The following is a 17,722-nucleotide window of genomic DNA, read 5'->3' on the forward strand; positions in this document are numbered from 1 at the left end:
AGAATGATTCCAGGTCACTTTGCAACAGACAGAGTCATGGTGCTTGTCTTGCTATTGGTTAGCTCTTGTCCACACTAAGCACTCTACCTTACTATGTCAGGCCTGTGATCGTGGAGATCCCTCATTTTGCTGCTCTTCGAGGAAAGGAAAGGGAACTGGTGGTCCTGCGCAGTGAGAATGGGGACAGCTGGAAAGAGCATTATTGTGAATACACTGAAGACGAATTGAATGAAATCCTTAATGGCATGGATGAAGGTACTTCATAGTAAGGGTTTTAAAAGGATTCTGAAATGGAAGCACTAAAATGATATATTTCTTTCTTATGACCTCCGGGTGTGTGGATGGGGGGTGGGTTTGGGTATGGGTGTTCCTGGTGTCATTTTATCATGGCAAGTATTTTGGTATTTTCCAGTGGTCTGTATGCTCCAGGGTTGGAATGTATGATATATTTATATATCTGTTATATTCAAGAAAATAAAACCCTTCCAACAGTAAATATCTCATTTTAATAAGGAGGCATAGCACATCTCTATCTTTAGTGTAAACTTTTCAAACCTAAGACGCGAGACCGAATAGATTTTGCTGTTTAGGCTACAAAATGAACTGATACTGGATAATAAATCCATGATTTTTTAAAAATGCTGAACAGGAAAATTTAGATATTTAAGAAAGACACTGATAAAAAGTGGTAGGCTTTTTTTTTTTAATTGGGGAACTTACATATATACCTGTAACTAGTGCATTATAGGATAATATGATTTCTTCTTTTAACTTGCTATTACTAAGGAGATAGGAAAATTAAGTTCACTCAAACTTCTACATATAATTAAAGTAAGGAGTTGCCAGGGTAGAATTTCGTTCTACACACCTACACATAGAGTTAAGGAATTCATTGTTCTCATTAGGGCTTTGATCTCTGTAAATCCCAAATCCATCTTGGACCATCTAGCCACAGGTTGAAATATCTCAGTGTGACTGGAGGGGATTGGCTCATTCTCTGGCCTCCTTAGGCTGCACAAAAACAAAGACTCAGTCCTAATAACGGGACATGTGTTCACTTTAAGGAACCACGCAAATAGGGCATGATCTTTTCTTAAGTGCCAAGAGCATACCAAATTTTGTACAGAACCGGACTTACAGCTGTATGTGAACATTTGTCATGTTCACCAGTCTTGCAGACTACTGCCCGTAGCCTTGGGTGTGGCTCTCAGAGAGTAAGGCTGGCTGGGCAACAGCTGCTTTAGTCTTTCTGCATCCTGCTGAGGTGGAATAAGAATAGAGTCCAGGCTTACCCTGTGCAAGGAGGTAGAAGGAAAAAGAAATTATGCCCTCTAGATACATAGGTCAGTATTTTTCCAAGCAAGATAAAAAGATCAGGATTCTCCTGATAAAGCTTGTTTCATGCAATATTTAGCTGCTTTTACTTCTTGAAGCCATTTCTTTTGCCTACATTTAGGTTTAGGATATTTTCCTCTGAGATATTTACCTGTCATTAACACCGCCATGAGCACTGGCATCTTGACCTGGAATGAGGACTCCTATAACTCTATGTGTATAAAGCCTATTGTAAAACAAAGAATCAGAGTTTTGTATTTTTTATGTTCTCTATCCTTGGAAATACAGTCTTTTGTGAGTATGTGCTGGTGTTTGCCAGTGCATCAGTTTTCAGTTATGTATGATCACATCCTGGGACTTCTGGCTTTTGCTATATCTAGTTATGTTCAATTGTCAAGAAAAAGGGTAGTTGCTGTTCCTGCCTCTAGAATGGATTGCAAATGGTTTCTGAAGATAAATAACTTTCCATAATCCCTAAAAATTCAGTGATCCCCTTAGTGCAAATTTTCTACATTTTAAGCCAGTCTGATTTTTTATTTGCCCTACATAGCTACACTAATGCAATTTACAAAGAGCCCATTATCCTGTCTTCCTGATAGTAGATGATATGTTTGGTAAGTTAATGGTTTCAGGGGAATACTCAAACCCTGAATTCATAATCACTGATTTTTTTAAAAAGATTTTATTTATTTATTCATGAGAGAGACACACACACACAGAGAGAGAGAGAGAGGCAGAGACACAGGCAGAGGGAGAAGCAGACTCCATGCAGAGAGCCCGACGTGGGACTTGATCCCAGGATCCCAGGATCACCCCCTGGGCTGAAGGCAGTGCTAAACCGCTGAGCCACTCAGGGATCCCATGATTTTTTTTTTTTTTATATATGACTGTTTCAGAGACAATTATGTCACTATAATAAACACACAGACACAAACCTTACCCTTAGAAGACAAATTTTCTTCCTGCACTATGGCCCTGAGGACTGAAAGGGCCATATTTCTTCCTCAAACCACAATAACTGGTTTTTGAGCTAACTTTGAAATTCATGAAGAGAAGGAGTCCATAAACAATTTCCTCTCTATCACGTGAACCAAGAATAGAACAGGTTCATTTCCATTCCAGATTTGCCCTCCAAACCCCTCATTTACAAAGGCAGCCGGTCTTCAGCACTGCATCTGGAGCTGGAGGCTTTCCTTTCACAGTGCCCTGAAAAGTTTTTAGTGTCCACAAAGAAATAAAATGTGCAGACTAATTGCTGGTAGGTCTTGAAAGACTGCGGGTTTTTTTGTTTTTGTTTTTTTCCTGGTGTTGTCAGGATAGGATGTCTTTTTAAATTTTCCTATTACTTTAAAAAAAAAAAAAAGGTGTTTTGTTCCCACACTTGTTTACTATTAACCTCCGCCATGGAGTTTGCTAGAATGCTTTTGGAAGGAAACCCTTTGCTGTATGAAGATGGGTCATTTCTTGTCTCAGTGCTGGATAGCCCGGAAGACCTAGAAAAGAAGCGAATATGCCGCATCATCACCCGTGACTTCCCACAATACTTTGCAGTAGTGTCTCGCATCAAACAGGACAGCAACCTGATTGGCCCAGAGGGAGGTGTGCTGAGCAGCACGGTGGCCCCCCAGGTACAAGCCGTCTTCCCAGAGGGGGCACTAACCAAGAGGATCCGTGTAGGCCTCCAGGTATGCCCTCGTTGGATGCAAGTTAACCTAACATGGGTGTAATGATTAGAAATCAGCTTTTCAAATAAATATATTGATGTAAATATAGATATGCTGTTTAACATTTTTTTTTCTTTGAAAAGGCTCAACCTATGCACAGTGAGCTGGTTAAGAAGATTCTAGGCAACAAAGCTACCTTCAGCCCGATAGTCACTTTGGAACCTAGAAGAAGAAAATTCCACAAACCAATTACCATGACCATTCCTGTCCCAAAGGCTTCAAGTGATGTCATGTTGAATGGTTTTGGGGGGGATGCACCAACCTTAAGATTACTATGCAGCATAACAGGTGAGTCACATGTGACTGTGCTAGTAGAAAGTTCTGAAGGAAGAAACATAGGTTACTGTAAATATTAAATTATCTTTGTCATCAGATACCTGTGAGGTTATATATTCATTCAGGAAAAAACTTCTAATTAGGGAAGTGAAAGGTGAAAGGAAATGAACTAATACTTATAAAATACAGCCTGTATGCCCTACTTCTAGACCCTTTATATGCGCTGTCACTTCAGCCTTTACAGTGGCCCTGTAAAGAAATGTTAACCCTATTTACTGAAAAGGAAGTCAAGGCTGAGAAGTTCTAGAACTTACTTGAAATCATACCATAAATATTTGGCAGAGTTGGAATTCAAACCCAAATTTACATACCTCAAAGCCTAAGTTTTAAGCCTTCACTGAAGACTTCATCTTAATATGAAATCTTTTATGAAAAATAAATAGCATATTGGATTATTATATCCAGTTCAAACTTCTGTCTAGGAATTGTTTTGCCTTTATCATTGATCTTGGAAAAACAATGTAAAGATTATTAATGATTAACTGAATTTTGGTCTTTTCAATTGGAAGTTGTAATGGCTTTCAGACAACTACCACATTCCAGAAAGACATTACTGGAGCATTGTTTTTTTTTCTTTCTTCTCAATAATACCACCACAAATGGTATTATTGGTGAGAGGAAAAAAAATAATAAATGGTGAGAGGAAAAAATCCACAGATAACTTGTGTTAGTACTACATCATTGACCTAATAATTTCCCGCTTTAATTTTTTTTTAAAGATTTTATTTATTTATTTATGATAGTCACAGAGAGAGAGAGAGGCAGAGACACAGGCAGAGGGAGAAGCAGGCTCCATGCAGGGAGCCCGACGTGGGATTCGATCCCGGGTCTCCAGGATCGCGCCCTGGGCCAAAGGCAGGCGCCAAACCGCTGCGCCACCCAGGGATCCCTAATTTCCCTCTTTAACAATAACTATGTGGGGATGCCTGGGTGGCTCATCAGTTAAACGTCTGCCTTCGGCTCAGGGTGTGATCCTGGAGTCCCAGGATCAAGTCCCACATCGGGCTCCCTGCATGGAGCCTGCTTCTCCCTCTGCCTATTTCTCTGCCTCTCTCTCTCTGTCTCCCATGAATAAATAAATAAAATATTAAAAAAAAAAACAACTATGTGGTGTTGGCATTCAGTAAATATTTATATTGTTGTCAATAGGAATAATCACCATCCCTGTTGTTTAGGTATTGTTAGAAGTTTTTTTCATTTCTCTTCCATATTGAAAGGAATGTTCACTTTTATTTTGTTCTCTAATTCTCCCTTCTTCTTAGTGTTTTTCTTTTGTGTGTGTGTGCTTATGATAGGAGACCACTGACATTTTACCCCATAAGTTTAATAATATGATGAAATTTTAAAACACATGGACTACAATGAGTATAGAAGGAAATCTTATGCTTCACTTATGATCCCTTTCTCAATTACCCATTTCTGATTGTTACCAGCATCTCTGGGTGTCATTCCCAAACTTTTTGTTTCATGGGTACACAACCTTTCTATAATGTACAACATAATTGCATGGGACCAAAAGGACACTGAAAACTGTGGCACACCCTGCCCTTTAGATGATCAAATGAGGATACCACCTGGGCCTAGGCACCATCTAATATAGTTATTCTAGCCATAGATCTTCAGACGGGTTTGTACTAAACAATTTCTTAAACTTATTTGTTAATTTAAAAAAGTATGTTAACCAGAGTGTTTGGATTTTGGGGTTTTGCTCTGTTTTATGGTTCTGCTAAGAATTCCTATATTAGAGGCCGACTAGAATAAGTTTCCATGAACTTTCTTTGATAACTCAACTCAGTTCCTTCTTTAAGGAATTTTAGAGTCACAATTTTCTTCATCTCAAACATACATTCCTCCTACAGTGCTTTAAGACTGTTATATCCTGATCTATGCCAGCATAATTTCCCAGTAGAATGAAAGTCCACATCAGCCTTCATGGTGATCTTTCTGTGTCCAGAGGCCATGCCTCAGCACTCATTCATTTATTCATTCACCATGCAGTATTATTGAGCTCTTAATATTTTCCAAGCATTTTTTTTGCCAACCTTGAACTGCAAGTTGGGAAGAAATTTTATTTCTTTAAAATAATTCCATGAAATATGAAGTTCAGGAACAAAAGAATATTTAGATTTTTTCTTATTTTAACAAAGTATTCAGCTCCTTGGCTGATCGAAGTAGCTTTCAAAATCATCAGCTGTTACAATTTAAAATGATCTTCAAAGCCTAGCAATTACAATAAAAACTTCAGAATATCAGTCAGATCTTAACCATAGAGAACAAACTGAGGATTACTGGAGGGGAGGTGGGTGGGGGGATGGGCTAGATGAGTGATAGGGATTAAGGAGGGCACTTGTTGTGCTGAGCACTGGGTGTTCTATGTAAGTGATGCATCACTAAATTCTACACCTGAAACTAATACTACACTATATGTTAGTTTTCTAGAATATAAATAAAAACTTGAAATGTAAAAAAAAAAAAAGAATAGAACACTTAGTAAACAATTTGAGGCAGTTGTTCAAATAACCTCCCTTAAATTTCCTTGAAAGGTAGTGTCTACTGTTTGTTTTCAGCATACCATTTTTTAGCATATGGTTTTTAGACCTGTTGTTTCCAATATGTCATGTTGAGGAGTGGGTGTGAGTCTATGAGTGGATACAGCCAGAACCACAAAGACTTTATTTTACAATTCAAAGTCTGGAGTTTTGCCTGATTTTTTTTAAACAATCATATTATTTCAGGTGGAACCACCCCAGCACAATGGGAAGACATTACAGGAACTACGCCTTTAACATTTGTCAATGAATGTGTTTCCTTTACAACTAATGTGTCTGCCAGGTATGTTATGCAGCCCAGGGTAGCCCACTGTGAGATTGCTCCTCCTCACTGTCTTGTTTTGTTTCTTACATTCTTTAAGAGTGAAGCTTTTTGGCTTGCTTTTAAACATGATCTGCATTTACTTTCATATTTTAAGCTAAATCTGCCAGCAAATATAATAGTGATGATACAATAACAAAGGGCAATCAGGTCAGATTAAAATCTAAGAGAAATAAATGATTGTGACCCTGCCTCTGGTCTTTGCTGGCACCAGCTGATTTTTCCAGTCCCAAAGGTCTTGGGAAAGATAAATTTCCTGCTGTCAAAAAATAGACTGAACTACTTTTTCTCCAACAGAATAATAAAAACACAAAGCCCACTGTGACTTGCTTAAATGATTTAGAGGTTTCAGTGACTCTTAGCATTCTAATGCATTTACATATTTGATTTACATATCACACATCTTTTAAAATCTGTAGCTATCTAGTTTTCTGTCCTGCACACACTAACTCAGTTGATTACTATTAGTTTCCTTTTGCATAGGGATTAAGGGATTGCTAAGCATTTTCCCATTTATTTGATTACTACAACTACTGTGTGCTTCAATAGGAAAGGAAGTATTGTGTCCATTTTACAGATGAGAAAACTAAAGTCAAGAGTGGTTGAAACTTAAATTTCTACTCAAGGGGGAAAAGAAAAAATAGAAATTCATGAATAATTTAGTAATGGCGCATGACATACTTGGGTGTGGTGGCATGTGTTTATAGTTTCTACCACTCAGGCTCAACTACCTAGTCTTGGGTTCTGTGGGCCATTATGTTCTACCACTCAGGCATCTACATTCTAATGCAAGACAATGGGACATTTTGAATGAGAGGTACACCAGAGGTACTAAAGAATTCAGCAGAGGGCATTTGCATCAGAATAAGAGAATGTCCAAGAAGAGGTGACTCATGAGACAAGTAGGAACCTTACAGGTAGATAAAAGTGGAAGACAGAGTAACATGAACAAAGATACCAAGACAATGCAGAAGGGTACTGGGGGAGAGCAACAGTGACCCATTTAGTCTGTATTTCAGAAGTGATGCTGGATTGTGCATTGTTTACAGAGGCCTCATGGCATAGACCAAGAAGTCAGTATTGTAAATGTACTTAATACCGATGAATTATACACTTAAAATGGTTAAAATGGTAAATTTTTTATATATTTTACCAAAAGCCAATAAAAAAAAATAGATGGATCAAGAACTGAAGAAAAGAGGCCAAGACAATAGGGAAATCTTAGGAATGTTGAAAGATTATGGGAAATGAGTTAAGTGAAGAAGGGTGATCATTGGTTGGGAAAGGTTTCAGAGCAAAAAGATGTGAACCAAACTTTTAAAGTGTATACATAGCAAATTGAAAAAATGTCCATCGATGGCCTCTACTTTCCCAGTGAAGTTATCTTTCTTAGAGCCTCAGGTGAGGTGGGAACTCAAAGAATGTCATAAAGATTTAGCACAGTTACAATACTGAATAAAATGATATCTGAGGAAAATGTTGCCAGACAATGTCACAGACTTAGCTGAGGCTAGAATTCATAAATTGGCTAATGATTTCTTCTAAAATTATATTCAGCAATGTTAAGAAGCTCTGGAGCAAAAGCAATTTTTAAAAAATGGCATTATTTCACCTTGGTGACTGGAGAGGTTGTTGGAAAAGAATGATGAAGAAAAGCTGTGTGGGCAGCCCCGGTGGCCCAGGGGTTTAGTGCCGCCTTCAGCCTGAGGTGTGATCCTGGAGTCCCAGGATCGAGTCCCACATCAGGCTCCCTGCATGGAGCCTGCTCCTCCCTCTGCCTGTGTCTCTGCCTCTCCCTCTCTCTGTGTCTGTCATGAATAAATAAATCTTTAAAAAAAAAAAAAAAGCTGTGTAGATTTTATTGAAAAGGGTTTCAGGAAATGAAACAAAGAATAGGAGAGGGAAGCAAGAAAAATAGGAACTCTCATTCAGTTAGATACTTGTCATAATGTCTTGATACGGAGCTTACATGCTAGAAGATTCTAAAGCATTGAAATATATAGTTCAAAAGAGTCAATACTCAGAAGAGTCTCCAGGGAAGAAAATTACAAATACAATATTTGATAGTTGATCTTAAACACCTAATCTCTCTCTTTTCTCCACACTCTTTTCTTCCTTCCTATCTATCCTTCTACCTTGCTTCATTTCACTTTCTTTCTCTTTAGTTTCTCTCATCTTCCTCCCTTCTTTTCCCAAGAAACATTAAATGACTATTTTGATCATAGTGAAGGGGCTGGTTTTTTTTTATTCAGTGGTATACTTTAAATTTCAGATACCTGACCTTTATTCCATTTTGTAGGTTCTGGCTGATAGATTGTCGACAAATCCAGGAATCTGTTACCTTTGCATCACAAGTGTATAGAGAAATTATCTGTGTACCGTATATGGCCAAATTTGTTGTGTTTGCCAAATCACATGACCCCATTGAAGCCAGGTTGAGATGTTTCTGCATGACTGATGATAAAGTGGATAAAACCCTTGAACAACAGGAAAACTTTGCTGAAGTGGCCAGAAGCAGGGATGTAGAGGTACTGTATTTACAAAAATAGTTTATGTTAACCTGTTGTTTATCCCCTTACTAGTAGAATATATTTAAAATAGTATTTAATAAATAGAGCCATAAAAAAAATCAGTCTACATATTGATCAGTTAGTAGGTCAAGGTCCAAAATCCGCCATTTTTAAAAAGTTTGGATATAGGGATAGTCTTACTGTATGTGAGGAGGTAAAAAGACTCTCTTAAAGTTATCTTGGGAAAAATTATGAGTTATTAGTAAAGTATGTGACTGTAATCATTTAGATATCTTTATCTCTCCCTGTTGGTTTCATTTTTAGTACTGAAGAAAACAGTCAGGAAGTATATCCATTATGTAAATGTGGAAGTACCATATCCAGGGCTTTTCTACATTACTTATTCTTATTTCATAATTTTCTGTCTGCAGGCCTTTGGATATTGAAGTCAAGTAACCTGACTCATTATAATGTCAAAAATAACCCAATCAGGAATTTATTAAATTTAGCACTTAAAGATAGATACTGGTTAGTGGGAGGTAACATAAAACAGTGTTAGAAATGGAAACATTAACATTCAATGCTACCATGCACTGGAAGATTCTTGTACCAGTAAGAAGAGGGAGTACTAGCACATGCTTTGTCACAGATAAGACAAAATGTCAGCAATTTAAAGATTATGTATATTTTAAGAATTCTGATCTAAGTTGTATACCACTTTTTTATATAAATAACAATAATGATTATAGCTATTATATTCTTTGTTATTTTTCTATTTTTACCAGGTACTAGAAGGAAAACCCATCTATGTTGATTGCTTTGGCAACCTGGTGCCATTAACCAAGAGTGGCCAACATCATATATTCAGTTTTTTTGCCTTCAAAGAAAACCGACTTCCTCTCTTTGTCAAGGTAATATAAACATGGCATTTTGTAATGAATTTTACTTAAGATCAAGTAAGGATTTGATTTCTTTTAGTAGGAGATAATACTGGCTTTTAAGTCATTGCAATAATTTCTTAAAACCATATCTGTGAAACTTTAAAGTCCTAAAAACCCAACCATTTTTATTTTTGAAGTTCAAATTCAACCTTAATTTTTACATATGAACTATGTTTAAGGCTAAGAATTAGGACAAATAGCCAATTCATTAATTTAAAAAACTAGCTACATTTTTCCAAATTTTACAGAAGTCTCTCTCTCTTCTTTTTTACTATTATTTCTTTTAAATATTTATGCTTATATTTTAAAAATGTATGAATTTCATTAATGTGGAGACCAAAAGAGTTCTAAGTGACAACTTTTTGTAGTAAAAGCTCTCAAAGGAACCAGGAACTCAATCTAGTAAGAGATTATTCCTGATAGAGCTGTGAACTGGATATATTTTCATAAATTCATTTAGCAAACATTTATGGAGATACTTCAGTACACCGTAAATTTGTTGTCTCTGTTTAAGATTATTAATCCAAGTTAGGAATTTGGCAGCAGCAATATATACACATTTCATTCTGGATTCCAGTTCTAAAGAGGAGCTAAAATATGTGATGGTGAGATTCATGTAATGAAAAGGAAGTAATAAATCTGTTCTCTATTTCTCTAGCCAGCTCATGTTTTTTCTTGTTTCTCACAGTGTATTTCACTAATCTAGAAGTCTGAATGCTGGTTTCTATCAGTTTTTTACTACACCAATGTCAGATTATTAATTCCCAGTTTGTCAGCAGTGACTCATTTTATTCCATTATGATTTTCCAAGTATATGTCAGTAAACCTCTTTTACGTTTTTTAAAGTCTATTAAGCTTTCCCAAGATCTCTACTGAGTCTTTTGTTGTGCCATTTCTGGTTTGTTTTACCTGATCAAAGATAGGTTCTTATAGATCACCACATTAACCTGTAACTGCTGAAGGGTAATTGATCCATTTAACACAAATGACTGTGTAATTAAGCCAGTACTATATTGTTGATGTGCAAAAGTCGTTCTATGAACCAAATGCAGAAATGAGCAAAGGACTTAGACATTTCTCTAAAGAAGGCAAACAGATGTCTGCAGCTAAAGGAAATTTAGATTCAAACCACAATGAGATACCACATCGTATCCATTAGGATGGCAGTGGTTAAAAAATAAATATATAAATGAAATGAGATAGCTAACAAACGTTGGCAACAATGTGGAAAAATGGGGACCCCAATCACTGCTGGTGGGAATACAAGATGATGCAGCCACTGTGGAAGACTGTATGATGATTCCTCAAAAATTTAAACCTAGATTAGCATATGATCCAGCAATTCCACTTCTAGGTATATATCCCAAAGAACTAAAAGCAGGGACTCAAATAGTTATTTGCATACCAGCATTCATAATAGCATTATTCACAGTAGCCAAAAGGTGGAAACATCCCAAATATCCATTGACAGGTGAATGGATAAATAAAATATGGTATATAGGCACAATGGAATATTATTCAGCCTTGATAAGGAATGAAATTTTGATATGTGCTATAACATGGATAAACCTTGAGGATATATGCTAAGTGAAATCAACTAGACACAAAAGGACAAATATTCTGTTTCCACTTGTATGAGGTACCTAGAAAGGTCAAATGCTGGAGTCAGCAAATAGAATGGTGGTTGCCAGGGGATGAGGGAGGGGAGAAATGAAAAGTTCTTGTTTAATGGAAACAGAGTTTTGGTGTGTGAAGACAAAGAAGTTCCAAAAATGAATGGTGGTGATGGTTGTACAGCAGTGTGAATGAATCTACTTAATGCTGCTAAACTGTGGTTGTAAAAATGGATGAAATGATAAGTTTTATGTATGTTTTAACATAATTCTTTTAAAGAATGAAATTCTGATATGTGTTACAACATGGTTGAAGCTTGAAAATATTATGCTAAGTAAAATAGCCCAGACTCAAAAGGAACAAACATTGTATAACTCTATTAGGGTATCTGAAGAGGCAAATTACAGAGATAGAAAGTAGAATAGAGGTGACTTGGGGCCGGCAGAAGATGAGGAGCTGTCATTTAATAGGTACAGAGTGTGTGTTTAGGATGATGACAGATTCTGCATGGCAGTGATAATTGTACAAGTTTTTGAATGTGCTTAATGCCAATAAATCGAACACTTAAAAATGGTAAGTGAAAAAATGGAAACAGTAAATTTTATGGCATGTCTATTTTACCACAACTTTGTAAAATGATTTTGTAAAAATCATTCTAAATGATAATAGAAAAAGAGAAAGAAACATCTCTAAATCCTTGGCGTTATCAAATGAATTGATTTTTTTCCTCATTCTTTCTTTTGAGTATTACCTAATTAAAATAAATAGTATACATCATATCTGTGTGAAGTATGGATGCCTTTCTTGTTCAAGGTACGTGATACGACTCAGGAACCTTGCGGGCGACTATCATTTATGAAAGAGCCAAAATCCACAAGAGGCCTGGTGCATCAAGCTATTTGCAATTTGAATATCACCCTGCCAATTTATACAAAGGTATTGTCAAATCTGCTTAGTGCAATTCCATTTCTATAGGATTTAATTTTCAAATCCTTTAAAATAAGTAAAAGTAAAAGCTTTTTTGCATTTTACTGAATGCAAGCACATGTAACAATCATTTTTTATTCCCTGTCAGATTTGTGATATTCCATTTGAGTAAGGAAAAAAAGGAGCGCTCTTTTATTTTGCATTACATTGACTCTGATGGAAAATTTTCTATAAATCTGTATTAGATATGAAAGAGAGAAAATGTGAATTTAAGGTTTAACTTTTTGGACTAATTTTTAAAAATAAGTTGGCTTTGTCTTCATTGGTTTATATGTGCCCTTCTGGGATCATACTAGTCCATTTGGCCCTACCAAAGTATTATGAGTCCATTGGCTTCTGCCAATTCACAAGTTGATTATATATTATTAAATTCCAAGCAACCTCATGAGATTTTATCTTATTGCTAAAATAAATACCTGTTCATCTTATAATCTATAATATTTTGGGGTTATCAAAATAATTTTTTGACTATTTTAACATAATTAGTATACAGTATACTCCCATGTTACAAGGAGTAGATTTGAAACACTGTTGAAAAGGAACAATTTGTCAATTCCTGACCCAAAGTCTCCTTACCAGGTATTACTTTGTATTCAGATCACTCACCATTACAGAATTCCTGGCTTACTTTGATCAAGTTGAAGATGACAACTACATGAATTAAATGTTGAGGATAACTTAATTTTTATTACTTAAAAAAAATGTTAACCAACCTCTTCCCAATAGAACCTCCCCTCCCCCACCCCATGGCAGTCTATAGAGGGCTGCAGCGGGATGCCACGGTGTGTACTAGAGGTTAGGGAGGGGCATGAGTAGTGGCAGGTAAGACCTGGAGACCTAGAAATATAGTTAAAACCCTAAGTCTTGATTCCACAATACAAAGCATCTTCTACACTTCTTTTTACCCACCATGGTATATCTTTCTTAACCAATTAATCTTGTTTTTTTTTAACCAATTAATCTTGTAAATAGAGATCAGACACATAGAGAAAAGCCCATAGCATCATGCTTAACATTGCAAATTCTTATTATATGATAAAAATGAAGTGAAATATTATCTGTATAAGTAAACATGCATGTTTTTCCAGTCATTGGAATACAGCAATAGGTATATCCACCTCAGTGAGCATAATCTAATCACACTCCAATGATGCAAAATGTATTTTGGGGTTTGTGTATTTGTGAGTCACCGAAGTGAATGCCAAATAAGAACACAAGAAAATGCGTACTGCTGTGGGCAGTCCTCCTGAGTGATGTGTAAAGATGAATGAGCTTTGTCTCTGATTTCAGTGAACTCTCAATGTGCTTTAAAAGAAAGTGTTTGTTATTACACTGTATTTCTAAGTTAAGACATATCATTAATTCCATGATGGTCCTGGACAGCTTTCCATTTAGTAACTGAAAAGAAAAAGGAAAACAATGCCAAACATTGTACACTTTAGATAAACTTTAGAATTTAGTTGCTCTTTATTATAATAGAACTACTAAATATTGCCTATGTATTCAAAATATTTTCGCCATATGCTTATTTGTGGCTTTTAACATTTTCAGCCAATATCTGTAATGACTGGGAAATATCATCACCATTTCTCTGGGCATATGCATCAAATTAAATATCAAACTTTAAGGATGTTAGTAACCTAGTATCTGAAATAAGTATATTTGTAATTTTAGTTTTTTTGCCTAAGGAATTAGTATATTTATAGTTTTGGTCTTTTTCCTCTTTAATCTTTAGACTTTCACATTTAAATCAATCCTTTTAAATTATTTGCCTGTCTTCTATAAACTGTTAGTAAGAAAAAAAAACAAGAGTATGCTGGCTGTATGCTTGCCTGTTGATGTTTGTTGGCAGCGTATTTAATCTTTTCTTTTCTTCTAAATACTCTCTACTCTTCCTGCTTTCTTTTTTCCATCTCGCATGGCATCTTGGGGCGGCAAGGAATCAGAGTCAGATCAAGAACAGGAAGAAGAGGTAATTGTATGATACTGTCTCTTGTTGATAGCTGTATTTGCTATAACCACTAATAAGAGCACATAATCTGTGTTCTTAGAAGGGTTATACAGATGTTAGTAATAGGAGGGTCACAGTTTACCTAACCCCTCTGAGCCTGTTTTTTCATCTCGTGGACTGAATTCAAACAACAGTAAAGCTTTCCCTGTCAATTGTTACCTGTCTCTGTGTAGTAATATGTGTTTCTCTACCAACTACTAAAGGCCAAGCCATTATTTCATTTCTCAGAGGTTGGTCTGGAGATGCCTGGAGGTCAAAGCTTTTTTTTTTTTTTTTTTTTTTAAGGTTACTGAGACATTTTTTGTCTTTTACCTCCCATATCTCCACAAGCTATAGCAGAGTTTTCCAGAGACTACATTACATATGATGACATCATGGCTCTGACTCTGGAATGTGTAGTTGTGTATACTTGGGTTGTAGCATTTTCTTAGTTTTAGTGTATAAAACAGATAATTAATTGTATATATCAAACATAAACATAAAAGTTCTTCAAGATCCTCAGTAATTTTTAGGAGTGTAAAGGAATCTTAAGACCAAAAAGTTTGAGACTAAAAACTTAAAGGAGTGTATAATTCAACCATTAGACTATAATATTATAATGCAGAACTCTGCCGATCATGAGCACTTCTTACAAGGTAGATTCTTTAAATGCTCCATGTACCTCATCAACACTGATCTTCACAATTGCCCTGTGAGGTCTGTGCTGTCATATCATAGATGAAGAAAGCAAGTCTTCGAGAGATTACCTTGAATAAAGAACCACTTGAATAAGACCTCTCTGATAGTTCAGACACATTTGTGTTTGTTTCCCCATATAAAGATTTGAAGATGCCCAAACATTATAGAAATGAAAGAAGTCATTGGGAAATTCCTTCTACTTTCCTATTTATGTATTGGTTCCTGTTTCTAAGATAGACAAATGTAATTGTTGTTAGTTGCACATAAATATTTTCAAATATACTAGTTTTATATTTTTATTTATTTAATTTTTTTAAAGATTTTATTTATTTATTCATGAGAGACACAGAGAGAGAGGCAGAGACACACACAGAGAGAGAGGCAGAGACACAGGCAGAGGGAGAAGCAGGCTCCATGCAGGGAGACTGATGTAGGACTCGATCCCAGGACTCCAGGACCATGCCCTGGGCTGAAGGCAGGCATTAAACCGCTGAGCCATCCAGGGATCCCCCTAGTTTTATATTTTTAATGTTACTCCGATGGATTTGGAATACAGAAACATAAATAAAAATATAATAAATACCCTTGTACCCACCAGCTTAAAATGTAAGGCCTTTTCAGTGCAGAGAATCACCCTGAATTCACTTTTTACTCCTACCCCGGCAGTAGAGCAGGACAAGAGGGTTGATGATAAACTCAATGTCCTGCCGTATGTAACCATATACGGTACTAATTATGACAAGACAGATGTCATCCTTACCCTCAATTGTAGAGCCACTCTTTGTCTCACATAGTTTCCTTCCTGCACTTGGTGACTCTTATCATCAAAGCTGTTCAAAGTGGTACCTACACCCTTTACAGAAGAGCAGTGCAATTATAAAACCATTTTTACTATGTTTAAATGAATTTCTTGCATTAAGTTTATGATTTTTCTATTGAATATTTTCAGAAGCTATGCAGGGCAATAGATCCAGTTTGTATTCTTTTCAGGATTTGGAATTTTGGCTTGTAATTAATGATAACGAAACTACTTCTGTAGAATGTATTACCCTGGCATGTTATTTGTTCTTTCCTTCTTTTTCTCCACTAAATTGACACTGTTTAACTTCCACTTAACTATTTTCCTGGCTTTTCCCTAAATAAATATTTCTAACATCAAACGCACCCTGGATCATATCTTCCTAGAAATAACATATTAAAAAGTACTTTCCACCTATAACGTCTAGAAAGATTTTTTTTCCAAGTTAGGATAAGAATCAAGGAGATTCTCAGGAAGAACTGTAGCAAATTACCCTGACCTTCCTCTAGCTTCTGGTATCTCCCTGTGGGTGTGATTATGAATAGGAGCTTATTTGCACATCAGGGGCTGTGAAACAAGACACAGTTTGTAACCATTCAATTTATGTATGTTTTCTTTCAGATCGATATGACATCAGAAAAAAGTAAGATTTTAAATAAAATTGAGTTTTTTTGAAAGCTGGCTACAATAAAGAGAAGCATGAATTAAGATGCAGCTAGTTGCCATTACTAACCACTGTAATAATTATGTTTTTATATTGTCCTTATTAATCATTAATGTCTACTTAGAAAAGCAGCTTGGCCAGTTAAATTACAAAAATACCTAATTTGTGAGCTAATTAGCAGTAAAATGCAATGATTATTCATCTAAGCATTCACTTTCTTTTGATACCCCTGTTAATCCTGCTATTGCTGTTATGCTTGTTTAGAAACCCACCCTACTGTTTTTGTCCATTTGTTAGCATAACATTGTCATCTCTTTTTTTTTTAAAGCACTGACATGACAGTATCACTTTTTGATATCAAGCAACACTGACTTGGGGAGAGAGCTCATTATTTTTGCAGGCTACACTTGCAAAAATGATACTGTCTTAATAGTTCTCAGCTAAAGCCAACCCTTTCCCCACCCCCACCCCTTAGCACCTCTTACTGTGGTGAAGTATAACTGACTTCTTTCGGGTTGAGGTCTAACGGATTTTTGTGAAACTTTTTGAAAAAAGTAAGAACCAAGAATACAAAAATCAAAACCTCCTGGATGAAATTATTAATCACAACATTGTGCCATTATAGGGCTAATTTTAAATAATGATGCAAATCCCACACATAATTTTGTACAGAGAGAACTGGTTTTTACAGACCTTAAGAGATCTATCTTAGAACTCATTTTGGGTTTGTAACAATTCATTAACATTTTAGTTTTGGGGCCTGTTTCTGGTGACTCTGGCTTCTTGTGTGGAAGAAGTTGAATTTTTCAGGTTTCTTTCTTGCTTTTATGCCCCCAGATAGTTTAAGGAAAAAATACTAATTTTTATTGCTTATTCATTTAAAAATTCATTTTGAGTCCCTGCATTTCAGGGTACTATTCTTAAAAGGAGAAAACTTAGAACCATGTTTGATATGGCCATCTGGTTCTGGGCAATGATCTGGGGCTTTTTTTTTTTTTTTTTTTTTTTTTGAAGACCTAGTACAATGTAAATTACTGTTATTGAAATGCTTTTCTTAAAAAAAGATTTTACTTATTTATTTGAATGCAGGGCTCTATCCCAGGACTCCAGGATCATGCATGACCTGAGCTGAAGGCAATGGCTTAATGGCCTGAGCCACCCAGGCACCCATAGAATGCTTTTAATTGAGAGTCTCTTTGCTCTTATGTTAAATCATCATTCAGGACTAGATTATTTGAAATTCTGGGTGTTT

At 35.9% G+C, this 17,722-nt stretch overlaps 1 protein-coding gene across 50 annotated transcripts in view; it reads left to right on the forward strand.

The window, feature by feature from the left end:
- The window catches only part of ANK2 (ankyrin 2), a 328,351-nt gene that overhangs the window by 281,174 nt on the left and 29,455 nt on the right, over nucleotides 1–17,722 (forward strand). For 45 of the 50 annotated variants that reach the window (XM_077882344.1, XM_077882349.1, XM_077882350.1 and 42 more), the window contains 9 exons: nucleotides 101–255; nucleotides 2,809–3,020; nucleotides 3,143–3,347; nucleotides 6,131–6,227; nucleotides 8,566–8,794; nucleotides 9,562–9,687; nucleotides 12,145–12,267; nucleotides 14,258–14,290; nucleotides 16,428–16,449. In XM_077882344.1, the coding sequence (XP_077738470.1) occupies nucleotides 101–255; nucleotides 2,809–3,020; nucleotides 3,143–3,347; nucleotides 6,131–6,227; nucleotides 8,566–8,794; nucleotides 9,562–9,687; nucleotides 12,145–12,267; nucleotides 14,258–14,290; nucleotides 16,428–16,449 (1,202 nt within the window). The remainder of the gene's footprint in view (nucleotides 1–100; nucleotides 256–2,808; nucleotides 3,021–3,142; nucleotides 3,348–6,130; nucleotides 6,228–8,565; nucleotides 8,795–9,561; nucleotides 9,688–12,144; nucleotides 12,268–14,257; nucleotides 14,291–16,427; nucleotides 16,450–17,722) is intronic. The other 5 variants (XM_077882351.1, XM_077882369.1, XM_077882372.1 and 2 more) reach the window with 1 other exon arrangement.

This window comes from Canis aureus, chromosome 33, assembly GCF_053574225.1.
Source record: "Canis aureus isolate CA01 chromosome 33, VMU_Caureus_v.1.0, whole genome shotgun sequence".
NCBI classification, from domain to species: Eukaryota; Metazoa; Chordata; class Mammalia; order Carnivora; family Canidae; genus Canis; species Canis aureus.